The following is a 19,536-nucleotide window of genomic DNA, read 5'->3' on the forward strand; positions in this document are numbered from 1 at the left end:
CCTCACAGAGATTTTATGAAAACACCGAAAAAACCCCAGTATGACACTGTCAGTGTGAACAAGTCTTTAGTAAAGTAGTGGAGCGCCTACCGTGGCTAAAGCTGGGCTACGCGGGCCTTGGCTTTTCTGCCGAATTTAGCTGCCAAGACAAGAAACAACTTGCCCCTCCAAGTGTCCCAATCTCCACAGACAAGATATTTCATCTCACTTATCCATCCAGTTAAAGCCCACTTATTCTGACCAAAGTCAAACACGATCACAAGCCTCAAAATGTTCAAAAAGTCCAACGTCAACCCAAAAAAAAAAATATTTAAAAACAAATTGACCTCCTCCCAATCCAAATCTGCCACGTCGTTAACCCAAAGTAAAACCCTACGCGGCCAAAAAAAAAAAAACCCTAGTTACCGACTTAAAAACCCAAAAGGCCCAAACTCTGAATTCTTAAACTGCAGAGCCCCCATCTAGTGTTTTTTTTTTACCATTTTCACTTACCGTGCTCTCCACAAATTCACCTTCTTCTTCTTCCCCCCAGGAAATCTCTCTGCTGTAGTAGAACTGTAAAATCTGGAAGACCCCATGCTCGAAAATTCAAAGTTACCGGAAAATCCAAGCACCGCCACAAGCAACCAGAAGAATGAGGAGGTTGCTGGCGGCGGTGGGCCAGCCTCGGTTGGGTTTGAAGAGGAAGATAGGGCGGGACTTGAAGAGGGTTACCGGAACTGGGCCGGTAATCGGTGGCCTCGCCAAGAGACTTTGGCTTTGCTGAAGATAAGGTCAGATATGGATGCTGAGTTCAAGGAAGCAAGTATTAAGGTTCCTCTTTGGCAAGAGGTGTCCAGGTGAGTTTGCTTTCTCTTATTGACTTGGATTTATGCTTTCTCGGGAAAATCTGCCAGGAAAATGTTTGTTTGTTTCCCCAGAAAATGAAGCTAAATTCAATTTCTTATATCTTGTTTCCTCATAACATTACCACTCGATTAAGTTAATGGGTTTTCAAGAAAATTAATAGTTTTTAAGCTATTATTTACTCTTTTAGCAATTGGTAAGATGGAATTTTTGGGATTGTGTTATTAGGAAAATGGGAGAGCTTGGACATAATAGGACCGCCAAGAAATGCAAGGAGAAATTTGAGAACATATACAAGTACCACAGAAGAACTAAAGAATCTGGTCGACCCAATGGCAAGGCTTATAGGTTTTTTGAGCAACTAGAGGCTCTAGACCACCACGATTTTGAACTTCCTCCTCCTCCTGCTGCTGAAAAAGTTCAAACTTCAGTAGCAGAAATAGCAACAAACCCAACAAATGTTGTTTACAATGCAATCCCATGTTCTTCTATTCAACACCCGGATTCAAGTTTTGTTGAAAACTCTAGTTCTACCACATCGTCTTCGAGCAAAGCATCTGAAGGCACGCATAAGAAAAAGAGGAGATTAGCTGAGTTCTTTGAGAGGATGATGAATGAAGTGATAGACAAGCAAGAAAATTTACAGAAGAAGTTTGTAGAGGTATTGGAGAAGCATGAACAAGATCGAATAGCAAGGGAAGAGGCGTGGAAGATGCAAGAATTGGCTAGAATTAAGAGAGAAAAAGAGATACTAGTTCAAGAGAGGTCGGTTGCAGCTGCAAAGGATGCTGCTGTTCTTGCATTTCTGCAGAAGTTTTCAGAACAATCAGGCACAATGCAATTTCCAGAGCAAGCATTTTCAGTGCATTTCCCAGCGCAACCACCATCATCAATGCAATTTCCAGAGCAACCATCCCCAGTGCAACTTCCGTTGCAACCACCATCAGGACAATTTCCAGAGCAATCAACCCCAGTGCAATTGCCTGTTAACTCACAAGCCGACACACTTATGGACAAGCAAGAAAAGACAAATTATGCAAATGTTGTGCATATGAGTTTGGATAATCAAGAAAGGAATAATGGTAGAAGTTATATGCATATGAGCTCTTCACGGTGGCCTAAAGAGGAAGTTGAAGCTTTGATTAAGATCAGAGCTGATTTTGATTTGCAGTATCAAGAAAGTGGACCTAAAGGGCCTCTGTGGGAGGAGATTTCAGCAGCCATGGAAAAACTTGGTTATGACCGGAGCTCCAAGAGGTGCAAAGAGAAGTGGGAGAACATAAACAAATACTATAGAAGAATAAAAGAAAGCAACAAAAGAAGGCCTGAGGATTCAAAGACATGTGGTTATGTTCGCCTGCTCGATGCTTTGCACAATAAGAAGACTAATAGCGTTGAGAGTCAAGTTAACTCTACTTATGAATTGAAGCCTGAGGAGCTATTGATGCATATGATGGGTGGGCAAGCAGAGCAGCATCAGCCGGAAACAGTGACTGAGGACGGTGATAGTGAGAATGTTGATCAGATTCAAGGAGATGATGAAAATGCAGATGGAGATGGATATCAAATTGCATCCGGTAATCCTTCTTCAATGGCAATTATGAGCTGAGGTTCACAACATAAGAAGTCCTTCCTGAAAGCTTAAGTTGGTGTGCGTAATGTTAGAAGTGAGTCGGGGAATGTTGTGGCTACGGCAGCGTTGTGGGTTAGATTTTGGTTTTGAGAACTTTGTTTTAGTGTTGGTGTAACATGGTGTCTACAAGCATATCTTTAGGTTTATCATATGTTGAATCATGAGAGAGGGAGAGAGAAAGAGAGAGAGAGAGAGAGAGAGAGAGGTGGGGTTTGTAAATTAGTATGGCTTTGGTCCTGTTCAATCCCCATGTTTGCAGAAGTTGGAAATGGTTGGTTTGATTTGAATTAATAAAGACCTGCATCAGTGGTCCTGTTACAATGAAAAGCTCCATTTCTCTTTTAAATCTAAGAAAGTGGTTATTATATCACTCGTGGGCAATCAATCTATTCAACTTCAAGCAATCGCCTTGCTATAATATCACCTGCTGTCGACGCAATGACTTTGAGTATGGATTAAAATTTAATCATCCTCCTTTAAGTTTTAACTCAATCATTATTGTCCGATTTCAATCATTCTTTTTTGTTTGTCTCCCATGGATTTAAATCTAAAAATAAAATAATAACTCTCATATTAGTCAAAGTGAACAGTAGTTAGTGTTTTGCTTTGTCTTTAACAGTTGTAAGTTTTTGCTTTTGTCTTTAACAGTGGTCAGTTTTCTTACGTTTGAAGTTGGTTCTGTCTCTCTTTTTGTCCCAAAGTGTAATTTAGTAAATTTATTATGCTCGAGAGGTAAAAAAGTTGGAGTAGCTATAATCAATCATTGTTGAACTAAAGAATACAAACTAACCCTTCACGTTGACGTCATAATCTCTGCTTTTGACACTTTTTTTTAATCATGATGATTATGATTTTAATATTAAGACTTCCAACCCAAAATGAGTTCGAAATAAAGAATTAAAGAATTAACATAATTTTTGGAGATGTAAGACCGAAGGCTACATAGAGCTCTTACGAGAACTTGGTTGAGACAACTTCAATATTACTTGATACTTTAATTTTTCTACTACAACTCACCCTTGATATAAAGTACATACAATGCCTATTTATAGGCCATAACATTAATTCAACATTAAACTTAATCACAATCATCATACCCACTAAACTTGCATTAACTATAATTCATAAACTAGGTAATAATAACTAAACCCTTTAGATTCGAACTCTTTATTTCCTAAACTTTTAACATTTGAAATAATCCCAACAGTCTCTCATGTAATTTCAAAGATGAATAACGTAATTGCTTTTCCCTTACTCTTCTTCAATGTCACAATGTTCACAACGTTTTCTTAGACATGGCCTTGCTCCATTATAATTTATCAAATATTGTGTCTTCTTGTGCCATCATCATACATTCCTTGTTATAGAAATATTTCATTCAATCTTCTTCATCTTGACCAGAATTTTTCATTTCTCTCTTCGTCTCGTCGTCTCTTCATTTCTCCATCTTTCTATCTCATTGTCATTGCGATGCTTCAATTCTCAATCTTTGATTGCCTTCACGCCACTCAATCCTTTGACCCAACGAGGGCTGCATTGCTCAACTGATGGACTTTTTCTAATTCTTTTATCATTCATAAGAGTCAAATCGCTCCATTTTTATTTCCTTTCTTTTTTCTTTTTCCTTCATGGAGCCAGATCCCTCCATCTTTCATGTTTCTTCAATTTGGTGCACATCTGTCCCGATTTTCAATTTTGGGAACCCTTGTCCCAATTCTTCATATGCCTTTTCTTTCTTCGGTCGGCATCATTGTCCTTAATTTATTCGGCATCCTTGTGCGTTCCTCTCTCAAGAATTCATCCACCCATCGCAAAAAAGAAAAAAAGAAAAAGCATTATTCTTGCATGCTTTCAGTAAACACGTCTCACGAATTCGAAAACATATATTCCTCTTACTTGCAACACACACAATAATCCCCTTTTTTACAAATTTACCGACAAAGTCATAGATCAAGTGGCATCATTGTGCCATCACTTCTAGGGCTCAATTTCCCATCATTCATCTATATTTTTTCAGCATCAATGTGCCATTCTCTCATTGGCATCTTTGTGCCCTTTCTTCGGCATCTTTTTCTTTTCTTCTTCTTTTATCATTCATGGAGCCCAATTGCTCCATCTTTGTTTTTCATGGAGCCAAATCGCTCCATCTTCCATGCTTCATCAATTTGGGTGCATATCTGCCCCAATTTTCAATTTTGGGAACCCTTGTCCCAATTATTTGTAGGCCTTTTCTTTCTTCGATATCATTGTGCCCTTCTTAATTCATTCGGCATCCTTGTGCCTTCCTCTCTCAAGAGTTCATCTACCCATTGCAAGAAAAAAAAAATTGTTCTTCCATACTTTCAAATATGAAGTACGGACACAGATACGAATATGGCGATATGATACGACACGACACGAGAATACGGTTATTAAAAATATATATTAATAAATATATATATAACTTGAAACAAATTTTAAATAAAAGAATTGAAAATTATAAAAAGAGTGTAGCATTTTGGGCTTTCTTTTCTGATTCTTTATATATTTTAAGACATGTATAGCTTTTTTCACCCAAACGTATCATCACCCAAAGCCCATTTTAATACTATTGCTTAAGACCCGCACCCATAACAGATCCATGTAAAAAAAAAAAAAAAACTACAAATCCTGTTTCAGCGCACAAATTCATGCTTTCTAAATACTGGCTCTCTTATTTTCAATTGAATAATGTTATGCATATTCCATTTATGGTGTGTTAACTAATCAGGAATTAGAATTCTCATCAAGAATTGAATTCCACCTATGGAGGATTCCTGCGTTTACTTCACATCAAGGAATTAAAAAGTAAGTGGGGCCCACACAAAATTAGGAATTGAATTCTTGATTTTGGAGGAATTCAATTCTTTGGTGGGAGGTGGTATTCTAATTCCTGGAGAACTAACCCATTAGGAATTCATCTTTTTTACCCATTATATCCTCACACATTTTTTAAAATTCCAAATTTGCCAACTACTTTAACCCAATAACAAGGACATTTTAGTAATTAGCACCACTCCTACCCCAATTCCATATGATTTAGTAAACAACTTCATAGGAATCCAGAATCTAACTCTCCTCAATCCATATAGTTTAGTAAATAACTTCAATAGGAATCTGGAATCTAATTCTCATCAATCCAACTCCTCCTCAATTCAATTTCCTCATAATCCAATTACGGATTAGTAAACATGCAATTAGAGCACTTCCTCTTCTCATATCTCATGGCAATCCAAGGGCAACCACTATTTACATGAGATATGAGGAGATGATTTTTTTATGGATTTTGGTGTGGGAAGTGAAGAACATGGCTAGGTATTTATATAAAAAAAAATTATGAATTTGTTGGCATGTTTTCCTTTTTTTTCAATTTTTTTGGTATTTAAATTGGTCGTTGATGTCACGTCTTGCCCACGCAGCAGTCCAGGCAAGTCTTGCCCAATTTCATTAGCCCACTTCTTGCCATGACAATTTTTCCTTGATGGAGGTTGTTTTTGGAGCCTAGTGTCACGGGATGACTTTTTCGGAGTCTTCCTTCCGTGCGGCCTTAGACTTGATCGCCTATCGAACAAGCTAAGTCAGCCTTCCTTCCTACAAAATAAGATCGAACCAAGCAAGAACACAAAAATAAGAGCAAGAACGATAAGAACGCACAAGAGAGTTTGGGAGAATATATGCTTGTATTGCTACTCAATGTTTTACAAGTTGTGAGGTGAGGATACATAATGAGACATCCTCCTTATATAGTGATCCTATCCCACCTACCACCACAATAGAGGGCCAAGATCGACTGCTACCTAACCATCCGGAAACTACCTACTACTGTACATTGAATCTAGACATGTGGGCTAAGAGATGTAGAATGATCCATCCGACGGGCTGGGTCTTGAGCTTCTCTTATGGGGCTTGACCTTCACAAATGGATCCTCTAGGTTGGCCACATAGTTGTTGGGTTGAGCCTTCAACATGCGGGCCATGACATTCTCCCTCACCTAATTCGGTGACGTCGTCCTCGTCACCGGGGTAGTTCCTTCTCGTTCGAATGCTTCGATCTTGTCCTTGTACTGCCACAAGGACTCTTCTTTCTCCCAATTACCTTCGGACTCTGGCAGACCCTTCCATTTGACAAAGTACTCAAAGTACCTCGGTACACCTTTGCTTCGCACCTCACGCTTGTCCATGATGCACTCGACCTCCTTATCAAATGAAGTCATCATTAAAGGTGGAGCTTGTTGAGACTCCCCACGATTTGGCTCCTCGAGGTCAGCATGGCAGGGCTTGAGGTTGCTCACGTGAAACACCGGATGAATCTTCAATCGTGGCGGTTGTTCCACACGGTAAGCAGCTCTTCCCACGGTTCGGAGGATAGGAAATGGGCCTTCATATCTCCTCAGCAACGCCTTATGTACCTTTCTAGTGGACTTGTGTTGAGAGGGATTGAGCTTCACAAAGACCATATCACCTGGTTGGAACACGACATCTCGTCGATGCTTGTCTGCCCATTTCTTCATCTTCCGAGTTGTTTTCTCCAATTGAGCTTGAGCCAGCTCATTAGTCACCTGCCAATCCTTGGCCGTCTTGTATGTAGCAGGGCTACTCCCCGTGTAGCCTGACACCACTATGTTCGGTGTCATAGGTTGTTGTCCAGTTGCCAACACTTGACCCTGTCGACTCCGATCACTGCAAGTTGTATGAGAACTGAGCAATATCCAACAACTTTGCCCAATCTCATTGGTTGACACTCACATAGTACCTCAAGTATAACTCCAACAATGCATTCACCCATTCCGTCTGACCATCTGTCTGTGGGTGAAAGCTGGTAGAGAAGTTCAGTTGTGAGCCAAGTAGCCTAAAGAGCTCCGTCCAAAGTTTACCAGTGAAGCGAGTGTCACGGTCATTGATAATACTCTTGGGGATCCGCCAATACTTCACCACATGCTTTAGAAACAAGCATGCAGCTTCCTCCGCATTGCAATCCGTTAGTGTGGGGATGAAGGTAGCATACTTGGTGAACCTGTCGACCACCACCAAAATTGAGCCATACCCTTCTGACTTAGGTAGACTCACGAACGAGTTTACATCTTTCCGCATCTGTAGCCAGTAGTAAGCTTCACTTATCAATACTAAAGTTCGATGAATTACCGGATGTCTCCCCCACTTTGAGTCGTGACACTCCTTCAGTAGCTCTCGCCTCAGATTGTCCCACCTTGGAACATAGATTCTCTTCCCTGTTGCATAGAGAACACCATCATCAAGCCAAAATCTTCTTGTCCTTCCATCCTTGACAAGCTCCAACAAACTTTTGGCTTGGGGATCATGCAACAAGCCCTCTCATGTCCTCTGCATGAGAGAACTTTGAGGTTGTACAACAGCTGTGAGTGTGGCCTTCCGGCTTAAGGCATTGGCAACGACATTCGTCTTCCCTTGCTTGTACTCCAATTTGTAGTTGAACTCCATCAAGAAGTCTTGCCACCTTGCCTGCTTGGGTGACAACTTCTGTTGGGACTGAAAGTAGCTTATGGCAACATTATCAGCCTTGACCACGAACTGAGAACCAAGTAGGTAGTGCTTCCAAGTCTGCAAGCAGTGCACTATGACTGTCATCTCCTTCTCTTGAATGGTATACCTCCGTTCAGTGTCATTGAGCTTCCTACTCTTGAAAGCCAATGGATGTCCATCCTGCATGAGTACACCACCAATAACAAAATCTGATGCATCAGTATGTACCTCAAAAGGTTTGGTAAGATCGGGTAGTCTCAGCACTAGTTCCTCCATAAGTGCCCTCTTCAACTCGTCGAAGGCATGTTGGGATAGTGGCGTCCATTGCCACGTCTTGTTCTTCTTCGGCAAATCCGTCAAGCGGGCGGCAATGGCTGAATATCCCTTGATGAACCTACGATAATAGTTGACCAATCCAAGGAAAGACCGCAGCTCAGGTATCTTGGTTGGTGGTTCCCACTCTTGAATGGCTCGCACCTTGCCCTCCTCCATGAGCAATTGTCCGCCTCGTTTCTTGTAATGAGCACTTCTCCTTCTTCACATATAGCTTGTTGTCCCTCAGAATTTGGAACACCTTCTGCAAGTGCTCGAGGTGCTCCTCCAGAGAATTGTTGTACACCACAATATCGTCGATGTAAACCACAACAAACTTGTCCAAGAAAGGATGGAATACCTTGTTCATGAGAGTGCAAAAGGTTGCAGGGGCGTTAGTCAGGCCGAATGGCATGACAAGGAACTCATAAGACCCATAACTTGTCACACATGCGGTCTTCGGTTTGTCTCCCGGTGTGATCCTCATTTGATAGTATCTTAAGCGCAGGTCAAACTTGGTGAAGTACCTAGCTCCTCCCAACTAAACAAACAAATCTGCAATCAAAGGGATTGGATACTTGTTTTTTATGGTCACCTTGTTTAGTGCCCGGTAGTCGATGCACAACCTCAGTGTTCCCTCCCTCTTCTTCTAGAAAAGAACTGGGGCACCATAAGGGGCTTTGGACGGTTGGATGTACCCAGCGTCCAACAACTGCTTCAATTGCTTCCTCAATTCCTCCAACTCAGGAGGTGTCATCCAGTATGGCGCTTTGGTAGGGGGCTAGGCACCCGGTTCCAACTCAATGGCATGAACCACCTCTCTCCTAGGTGGAAATGTGTTGGGCAGCTCCTTGGGCATGACATCTGCAAACTCCTTAAGGACTAACTCCATAGCTTTTGGGACTGGTTGGACTTCCTTCTCAACTATATCCATCTTCATAGTTGCAAGGAACGTCGGCTCACCCTTTTTCCAAGACTTGGAAAATTGCATGGCTGACAAAAATTTTGACTCACCTTGTTGCCTCACCACTGGCACCATGCATGGCATTGCTCCATCCTGTGCAATGCACATAGTATTGTAAAATGGAATGGGAAATGCCTTTACCTTGTCCATGAATTCCATTCCTAGCACGACATCGTAGTCATCCATTGAGATCACGGAGAAGTCAGCTACTCCCTTCCAAGTAGCAATGTGTAGCTTCACACCACGGGCTACTTCATCAATCGGTTTGGCAGTTGAATTCACCGTCTTCATACTGCCTGCTTCCTTTGAGACTCGACACCCAAGTCTCTTTACTTCCTGCATTGACATAAAGTTATGTGAGACACATGTATCCACCAGACAACGGGTTGTCTTGCCATTCACCATGGCATCGACGAACATCACTCATTTAGCTTGAACCTGTGATTGAGCGACTTTGGCCTGTAGGGCATTGAAGCGGTGAAGGGCCCCTATTCTTGCTTCCCTGTTGGCCTCCTCTTCTTTCTCTTGGTTCATAGCATTCAAGGCTTTCTTTTGCGGACAATCCCGCATCATGTGCGCTCCATCGCACAAGTAGCAAGCTAGCACTACTACAAAAAACGAAATAGACGACGGGGATCCACCGTCGTTGTAATGCTTTGAAATCCGTCGTTAAATCGACTGACGTCTATTTGGGTGTCAAACTACGACGGTTTTTCTGTAGAGACGACGGTTTTTAAAGAAAATCGTCGTTGTTTAAAGGTAAAGATCGTTAATTATAGGATGAAAGACGACGGTTTTAAAACCGTCGTGTATTGTATGTAAAGATGACGGTTTTTTATGAAAACTGTCATCTTTACATACAATAGACGACCCTTTTTAAAAAAAAACAGTCATCTTTACTTCACAATAGACGACCCTTTTTAAAAAAAACCGTCATTTTTACATATAATAGATGACCCTTTTAAAAAAAAATCGTCTTCTTTACATATAATAGACGACCTTTTTAAAAAAAAAAGTCATCTTTACCTATAATAGATGACCTTTTTTTATAAAAACCGTCGTTAATTATCTGTAAAGATCATGATTTATTATAAAAACCGTCGTCTAATAAGTTCCCAAATTGCTACATTTTAGTTCTTTTTGATTTCCTATGATGCTATACAACGATTTTAACTAGAAAACCAACCATAATGCTTTATTAATGAATATATACACTCAAAAATAGTTTCTTTAATAAAACTTGAAGATTTAATAGTTATTACATAGTTAACCAATCTTTATTCTACAACAAACATAATTCCTAACAAGACCTATGTACTCCTAATCCAAGCCTTCCTCATCCAAACATACAAATGATGCACAACTGAAGTCTCCTCCATCATCCCTGTAAATAAATCAAAATGACAAAGAGAGAAAAAAAAAGCTAAGATTATAAACATAAAAAATTAGGTGGAAGAGAAATTTTACCATTGGACCATATTTCCATAGAAAACTTGTAAAATGAGCATAAAAAAGACCATCGAGAACTTGCAAAAGAAAAAAATATATAAACAAAATGATAGTGAAACGAGAAGGTAACAAATTTTCAACAACAAAAAAACATACGACTCACATAGAAAACCTGCAAAAGAAAAAGTTATAAATCTACAATCTTCCTCCTCATCTCCTGATAATCAAATCAGAAAATCTAAAAAGAAACCAGAAATAAAAAAAAAATATATGTAAACAAACCAGACAAATCAAGAGAGACAAAATTTGAAATCAGGGAGACAAAGAACATACTAGAAACGCAAAGAGACTAATCCAGAATTTACTAGCAAGATATAGAAGGGTATTGAGAGATTAGGTGACTTTCAAATCAAACCTTTCAACCAGCTTTGATTCTCAAATACAGAACCTCCCTCTACATTTTATGGATCTGCGAAATTCTCTCAACTCTTTCATTGATATCGATTTTTTGATGATTTTGTAGAGAGTTTCATGAGGGTGTTTTAGAGAGTGCAGGAGGGTTTCAAGGAGGGAGAGATAAGGTTTTTAGAGACGGGGGAAAATCTGAAAATTTGTCGAGCGCGAATTCACTTAAGTAGCCTTTTTTTAGCGTGTTTTAAAAGACGACGCTTGTTAATGAGAGATAAGGTTTTCAAAGACGGGTGAAAATTTGAAAATTTGTAAAGCACGAATTCACTTAAGGAGCCATTTTTCAGCGTGTTTTAAAAGACGACGTTTAAAAAAAAAACCGTCATCTTTACATATAATAGACGACCCTTTTTTAAAAAAATCGTCATATTTACTTCACAATAGACGACCCTTTTTTACAAAAAAAAAACGTCATCTTTACATATAATAGACGACCCTTTTTAAAAAAAATTGTCATCTTTACTTCACAATAGACGACCCTTTTTTACAAAAAAACGTCATCTTTACATATAATAGACGACCCTTTAAAAAAAAAAAGTCATCTTTACTTCATAATAGACAACCCTTTTAAAAAAAAAAAACCGTCATCTTTACATATAATAGACGACAGTTTTTTCAAAACAACCATGTCTTTACCAAAAAAAGGACACTTGATTTTTAAAAGACGACGCTTGTCATATCTGCTGTCGTCGTTTTTTGGTCAGATTTTAACTCTGAAGAAAACCTTTTTAATAAGACGACGCTTTTTTATTTGTGTGCGTCGTTATAAAAAAATATTCAATAGTACCTCAATTTTTTAGTTGTTTAAGTCACTTATCCACGACGGTTTTTTTGTTACCATCGTCTTTTTACACACAACGATGGTTTTTTCTTCTACCGTCATCTTTTTCTGGTCGTCTTTTTCACTTTTTGTAGTAGTGTAGCTTCGACTTGTCCTTCCCCTTGTCACCTTTGTCATTCTTCTTCACGGATGACTTGTGTTGCGCCTACCCAAGTGCAAGTAGTCACACGTAGTAATAATCTTGGAAGTCCAAGTATCATATCCTCAAGGAGTATGTAGGCAAATGTCTGCACACAAAGAAATAATTAAAAATACCAAAATAAAAGTGACAAGCAAAATGGACAAGTAATTTGATTTGATTGTTGTAGAGATTGAGTTTAAAAATGAAATATCAATAATGGAAATGCTACGGCATCAAGGTTCAATTCTTTAAGCAAAATATGTTTCATGCTCTTTAATCCAAATTAAACTCGATTAAAATTATCATTGAGAAACTTTAACCGGAAGATAAAGAAATTCAAACCAATTTACTTTTTCAATGTTATCTTTTATTAATGATTGTTCAGAAAATGGAGTTGCTTAATATCTAATCTTTTAATTTAAAAGCATGCTAAGTCAGTTCTTAACAATGAGAAAAATATAATTGAACTCATGAAACGATAGTAGCACTTAACATCAATCAAAATAAAACGATATGAAAATGTTGAACAACCAAAAATAAAAGAATTTAGCAATTCATACCGTATATTGGATTAAAGAACAATTCACAAACTTACTCAAAGGACATTCCCTTTAGCCTTAGCTAGAGTTTTAGCAACTCATTACAAAGGAAAACATAACTAAATTTTGAATGAAATGAATAAAGAAATCTGTCGTAGAGATCCCCTTGCCAAATAAGTTGATGAGTGATTTATAGTAGTCAATGAGGTGAGTGGGAAGTTAATACATTCGTGGTGGGTAATGAAAGGTTTAAGTGAGGGATTAATTGGATTAAACATGTGATGATGGTGGAGAGTTGGTGGAAAAGAAATAACATTGAGGTAGTGGGCGTTAAATGGCTATGAATGACATGAAATAGGCTCCTTAGCTTCAACGGTTTTGTCTTCTCTTCTCCTTCTTTATAATCACATTAATCCCACAATCAATTCTTCAATAAAATCTGCCAGCAATTCTCTTCACACATGGCTTGAACTTGGACAAATGTATGTCTTCATCTTTTGGCTTTCCAACTTCCTACAAAAAATAAATTCACCTAATAAGTTCACCAAGTTAATATAGAAAATTCATAAATCCAGTTGGTGAGTATAAAATGTAACAACAAGTGAAATTATATTTATTAAGCCAAAATTATATCATAAAGTGTCCAAAATAATATTAAAAAGATGTAATTTGAGACTCTCATCAACTTGTGACTGTCAGACTTGTCTCCTGACTTGCTACCCTCTTTTGGCTTGTTGTCTCCCCCACTAGATCCATTGCAACCTTTCTTTCCTTTGAACTTGGAGTCGCTTTGATCATTCTTCTTGAATTCCACAAGAGACTCAGCTGCAGCAATTGCCTTTGACAAGGTTTGGACGTGTCTCCTTTGTAACTCCAGCTTGGCCCAATTCTGCAGGCCACTCATGAAGTACATGATCTTGTCTTCATCTGTCATGCTAGGCACCTCGAACAACAAGTTGGTGAACGTGGCGACATAGTCCTTCATGCTCCCCATTTGCTTTAGCCATCTCAGCTTCTCCTTTGCCTCATACTTGGCATTCTCTGGATAGAAATGCAACATTATATCTTTCTTAAACTCATCCCAAGTCTCAAGTGTAAACGTACCTTGGTCAATCTCCATGGATTGATGACACCACCACATGAGAGCATTGTCGGTGAGAAACAACGTTGTTGTAGTAATCTTGGGCTCATCATCCTTCAACTGGAGGTACTTGAAATAGATATTCCACAAAAACATGTCCAGCTCCTTCGCCTCCCTCTTCCCATTATAGGATTTGGGCTTGAAAGAATCTAACACCTTTGGTTCCTTCGGAGTCTGGGTCTTGTTCAAGACAGCTTCTTTGCACACGGCCCAATCTCCCTTCACATCCTTCACCTCATCACGAAGCGCAATAAGCTCCGCTAAGAAGTGATCTAGCTTAGTTTGGACATATAGCTTGATGCTGTCCAATGCGGAGTTGAGGGCTCCTTGGAATTGGCCTTGAACCTCTTCCACCATAGCTCTAAAGCCCACCTTCGTAAGGACGTCCTCCTCGAGTCTTTGATCGAACTCGATTACGGCATTCTCCATCTTAGAAAGCTGCTTCTCCATCGTTGCTACAACATCTCTAGATTGTTCCCTCTTTGATTTGCCCCCATGATCCAAGTTGACCTTGGACATATCAGTCTCCACATCGGATCCGCTCTTCGACATGCTTCTTCGAATGATTCGAGCTTTCGCTCTGATACCAACTGTCACGGGATGAATTTTTCGGAGTCTTCCTTCCGTGCGGCCTTAGACTTGATCGCCTATCAAACAAGCTAAGTCAACCTTCCTTCCTATAAAATAAGATCGAACCAAGCAAGAACACAAAAGTAAGAGCAAGAACGATAAGAACGCACAAGAGAGTTTGGGAGAATATATGCTTGTATTGCTACTCAATGCTTTACAAGTTGTGAGGTGAGGATACACAATGAGACATCCTCCTTATATAGTGATCTTATCCCACTTACCACTACAATAGAGGGCTAGGATTGACTGCTACCTAACCATCCGGAATCTACCTACTACTGTACATTGAATCTAGACATGTGGGCTAAGAGATGCAGAATGATCCATTCGACGGGCTGGGACTTGAGCTTCTCTTGTGGGGCTTGACCTTCACAAATGGATCCTCTAGGTTGGCCACATAGTTGTTGGGTTGAGCCTTCAACATGCGGGCTGTGACACTAGGCTGGCAAAAGAGGATGGGTGGAAGTGCTCTTATTTATCAAGATTTGTAGTCCTATATGAATTTGTTTGTGACAAAAAGTGTACCCTACTACTTACTTGTCTACTAAGGCACCACTAAGCTTGTGGCATTCAAGGCTAGGTCACCCTTTCCATGCTAATTCTTCATAAAGTTGATGCCCAACATGAGTTAAAGATTAGTGATGATGCCTCTTCATAACAGTTCTTCTGTAATTGTTGTCCCTTTTGCAAGATGCTTCCTTTCTTTTAGTTTCATAAGAAGGCTTCAACACCACTGTATTTGATTCATTCAAATGTTCGGCGACCATGTTCCACATCTTCTGTACTTGGCTATAGGGACTATGTTCTTTTTCTGGATGATTGTATATAGTTCACCTGGTTATATTTAATGAAATACAAGTCTTAAATCCTTGACATTTTCACTACATTCAAAGCTAAAGTAATTGAGAATTTACTTGATTCATGCATTGAGATTTTTAGGTATGATTATGGTGGTGAGTATATTGGTTCAAAATTCACTCTTCCTTTCTTGCTAAAGAGGGTATCTCCCACTAGTTTGTTGTCCCTATACTCCTCAGCAGAATAGAACTGCTGAGACAAAGTATCGCTATATTTTAAAGGTTGCCACATTGTTTCTGGCCTAAGCTTTTTCTACCTTTATATTTGATAAATAGGTTACTTGTTGCTACACATCTCATTCTCCTTGGGAGGCTTTATATCATCAAACCCCATATCATAATAATCTAAAGCCTTGTCTGTGTGCTTTCCATATTTAAAATCCCCTTAACTTTATCCATAGATTATAAACAGGCAGCTAAGAGTTCTAATTGGATCAAAGCCATGCAATTAGCATATGATTGTCTTTTTTAAAAAAAAAAAAAAAACTAGTTCTTGGACGTTGGTGCTATTTAATCATGCTTACAATAAAGTTGGTTGTAAATGGCCTGTTAGAATCAAGGATCATCCTGATGGTTCCATCGGCCGATAGAAAACTTGCAAAAGGATGTCATCAACGTAAAGGTTTGGATTACATAGACACTTAGTCTCATTGCTAAACATTTTACAATTCGTTCTATCTTGGCTCTTGTTGTCTAATCTCGGTGGTTTTTAAATCAGTTGGATGCAAACAAATGCTTTCTTGCATAGTTATCTTAAGGAATCTGTTTATATGAAGCAACTTCCTGGTTTTATTGATTCAAGCATATACCTAATCATGTTTGTAAGCTCAACAAAACACTATATGATCTTAAAAAGGCACTGGCTGGTATGAGGAATTGTGTCATGTGCGCCCTGATTGGATTGGGATATCACTCTTCTGCATTTGACTCCTCTTTGTTTGTTTGAGCGTCTAAGTCTCCTACTATTGCTCTGGTGTATATTGACGATATTAGTGTCACAGGATGCTCTTCTCTGGCTTGTCAGTCTCTCATTAATCATCTTGGCAAGATATTTTAGTTAAGGACCTTGGTCCTCTTCACTTTATTTTAGGCTTGAAAGTTCATCGTAGTTCTGGATTCTTTCTTCTTTCTAATACCAAGTTAATTTATGACTTGTTGGTAAATCACGACTTGATTGGTGGAAAGCATTGTTCTAGTCATGTTGGCTCTGCTAAATTGGATCACAGTAAGTATCTTCTTCCTGATTCGACAACTTATCATTCTATTGTGGGTGGTCTTTAGTACGTTACTTGGACTCGACTTGACATCTCTTTCATTATTGGCCAATTATATTTGTTTATGCATTGATTGATTTCTAGCATTACGTTCCAACCTTCAGTTCTCCCCAGCTCCTTTCACAACCATCCAAAGCTTGAGGAAAAGAACAATCCAAACCCTGAGATCTTAAACCTAGTTGTCATACTAGTGTCAATAGTTAAAATTTTCAATTCGATAGTCTTCCAACTCTCCATTTGGTATTAAAACAGTCTTACCGTCAAAGTCTTCAATTTCACCGTTAAATTTAGGGGTAAAAAATCCATATGAACTAAAATATTAATAAGGTAATTAAAAATTAAAGTAAAATATTTAAAAATTATTACAAATTAAAAAAGGAATAAATTATATGAAATAAAAAAAATTAAAAGTGAAAATTCAAAACATTAAAAATCTTGAGTTTTTCTATTTAAGCCCCGCACTTCACTTTGTTCACCCCATATTCTAAGTTCACCCCAACTTCTAATTCAAATTTTCTCAATTTCTAAGAAAACCCCACTATCTTCCCAAACTACCCCTAAATACACACCCAATGGAAAAAAAAAATTTAAAAATAAAAAACTCATCAACCCTACACCCAACACCCTACTATCTTACCCCTCACCACTCCAAGTTCATCTCAACCTCAAAATTACAGCAAATCTTTAATCACAACATCCTCAATAATTCTGGGAGGAGTCCCAAACCAAGAAATAATCTCTCATTACATACCTCAATTGATGATCCACAAGCCATTATTTGCATACCGTATTTAGGGTTTATGAAGAGAAGATGAGAGTGTAGTAGGTTTCTTGGATCGAAAGAGAAGAGTAATCTGACAATAGGGTGTAGAAGAGTTTGTATTTTTCTAAAACTTAATATGAAAAGTGGTGGGGTGTGTGTATAAATGTACTAGGGTTAAGTATTAAGTTTGATGACCTTTTTGTCTTTTTACACAATAATAAAACTTAAGATCATAATGATTTAAGTATTGGGGTGAACAAAGAAAAGTATGGGATTTAAATAGAAAAACTCAAAATCTTTCGCCCTCTCTCCTCCTCACCCAACTGGCCCCACCACGACCTCACCCACCCATACCCCTGCCGCGTGCCCAGCCACCCCTACCCCTTGCCTCTTCCCCGATCGAAATATGTCGTTCGAGATTCTGAGCAATCTTCCTTGATGATGAAGAAGAAGAAGAAGCAATCTGAATAGGAACAACTCCCTCGATGAAGAACTCCCCTGCTGCGAGATTCTGAATAGGAACAACTCCCTTGATGAAGAAGAAGAAGAAGAAGCAATCTTCTACTGATCCAACTCAGATCCCATCTAATCCAATTCCCACAACAAAGACAAGCCCGCCTGAAGAAAATGCAAGAAGAAGAAGGCAACGACCGGTACCCATAGGTCCATACCCGAAAGCTCGAAAAATTCCACTGTTTCAAATTCCCTTCCCTGACAATTCCAATAGAAAAAACAGAGAAACCACCGGCTTCACGACACCTTTAAGGTCCTCGACAAGGACTCCACCGACTTCGTCTTTGTCTTGGAGCTCCAGCACATCCTCACCAGCATCATTGGAGCCATTTGAGTTGGACAAGTGCATCTGGGAGGAATTGGAGCTGTATGAGCTCGAGAAGAGTAGACCCCCAATGTTTTTGAGGTAGACTATGTGCCACTTTGGGGGTTTACGTCCATGATTGTAAGAAGACCAGAGATCGGTGGAAGAGGCACTTGTCACTGTTTCCGTAAAGAGGGGAGATAAGGGAGAGGGAGAGAAGGAATGGGGGAGATGAAGAGGATGAGAGATGGCTTTGCCCCTAAAAAGACGGGTTTGCCCCTCGATGTCATAGAATAATTGACAAAATTTGACTGTAGCACCATTTTGATACCAAATTGAGAGTTGGAAGAGTATTGAATTGAAAATTTAGTTGATGGACCAAAATGATACTTGAGCAAAGGTTGGGGGACCATTTACATTAAAAACCCATAAAATTTAGTTTGAAGTTCTGTAGAATAAATGAAAATTAAAAATTTAAAGGGGGTGAGTTGCCGCCAGGCACGGCCTGAGCCCTATCTAGAAGCCCTACCCAAATTTTTTGAAATTCTCCCCTGCCTATATACTCCAACCCAACCTTGTAAAAAAATAAAAAATAGAACATACCTAGCCACTCCACCCAATCTAGTTTTATCTACCCGAGCCAGCTCGTGTGCTCCATCCCCACCATCTCACATGTGAGGGCCCACCCAAATGTCTTTTTTCTCTTCTTCTTGTACACTTAGGGCCCGTTCAGTGACGTTTTCAGAGAATGTTTTCTTAGAATATTTTCAGAGAATGAAAATCAGAAAACGAATTTGCATTTTTAGGATTTGAAAATGCGTCTGGTAGATTAATTAGAAAACAGATTCAGAAAACAAAAACAATGAAAATGTGTATGGTAGTACAATTTGAGAATAATAATATATGAGTTATTTTTCAAGAGTATTTTTGTGAATTTATGTTCTAAAAAGATATTTTAAAAAATGTATAATTTAACAAATAAAAAATTATATTATTTTTTAAAAGTTAAAACTATCTTCATCTTTTATTTTTTATCTTTTCTATTTTTCCTATTTTTTCAGCCGACATTGTCCCTTTTTTTTTCTCTTTTTTCTCCCCCTCCTTTCTTTCTTCCTCTTCTCTCCTTTCTCTTTTCTTCTTCCTTCCCATCCAAGGCCTGATATTTCTCTCTCTCTCTCTCTCTCTCTCTCTCTCTCTCTCTCTCTCTCTCTCTCTCTCTCTCTCTCTCTCTCTCTCTCTCTCTCTATCTCTTGTAGTTTTCTAAGTGGGTGGTGGTATTGATGGTAGGGTCAATTGGGTTCGACTGGGTGGTGGTGCGATTAGCAGGCTGGTCTGTTATGGTGATTGGGGTTCGATTGGCCTAT

At 39.0% G+C, this 19,536-nt stretch overlaps 1 protein-coding gene and 1 pseudogene across 1 annotated transcript; one reads left to right on the plus strand and one right to left on the minus strand.

Moving 5' to 3' along the window:
• Positions 1–462: 462 nt before the first annotated feature.
• LOC110754000 (trihelix transcription factor DF1) lies at positions 463–2,806 on the plus strand. The gene is made up of 2 exons (XM_021954988.2): positions 463–839; positions 1,075–2,806. Exons 1-2 carry the CDS (start codon positions 577–579, stop codon positions 2,453–2,455), a joined length of 1,644 nt encoding a protein of 547 aa, XP_021810680.2. The 5' UTR covers positions 463–576; the 3' UTR covers positions 2,456–2,806.
• Positions 2,807–6,489: 3,683 nt separating this feature from the next.
• LOC110753998 (uncharacterized) lies at positions 6,490–14,383 on the minus strand (annotated as a pseudogene).
• Between the last annotated feature and the right edge of the window lie 5,153 nt (positions 14,384–19,536).

This window comes from Prunus avium, chromosome 6 (genome assembly GCF_965620075.1).
Source record: "Prunus avium chromosome 6, drPruAviu1.hap1.1, whole genome shotgun sequence".
NCBI lineage: Eukaryota > Viridiplantae > Streptophyta > Magnoliopsida > Rosales > Rosaceae > Prunus > Prunus avium.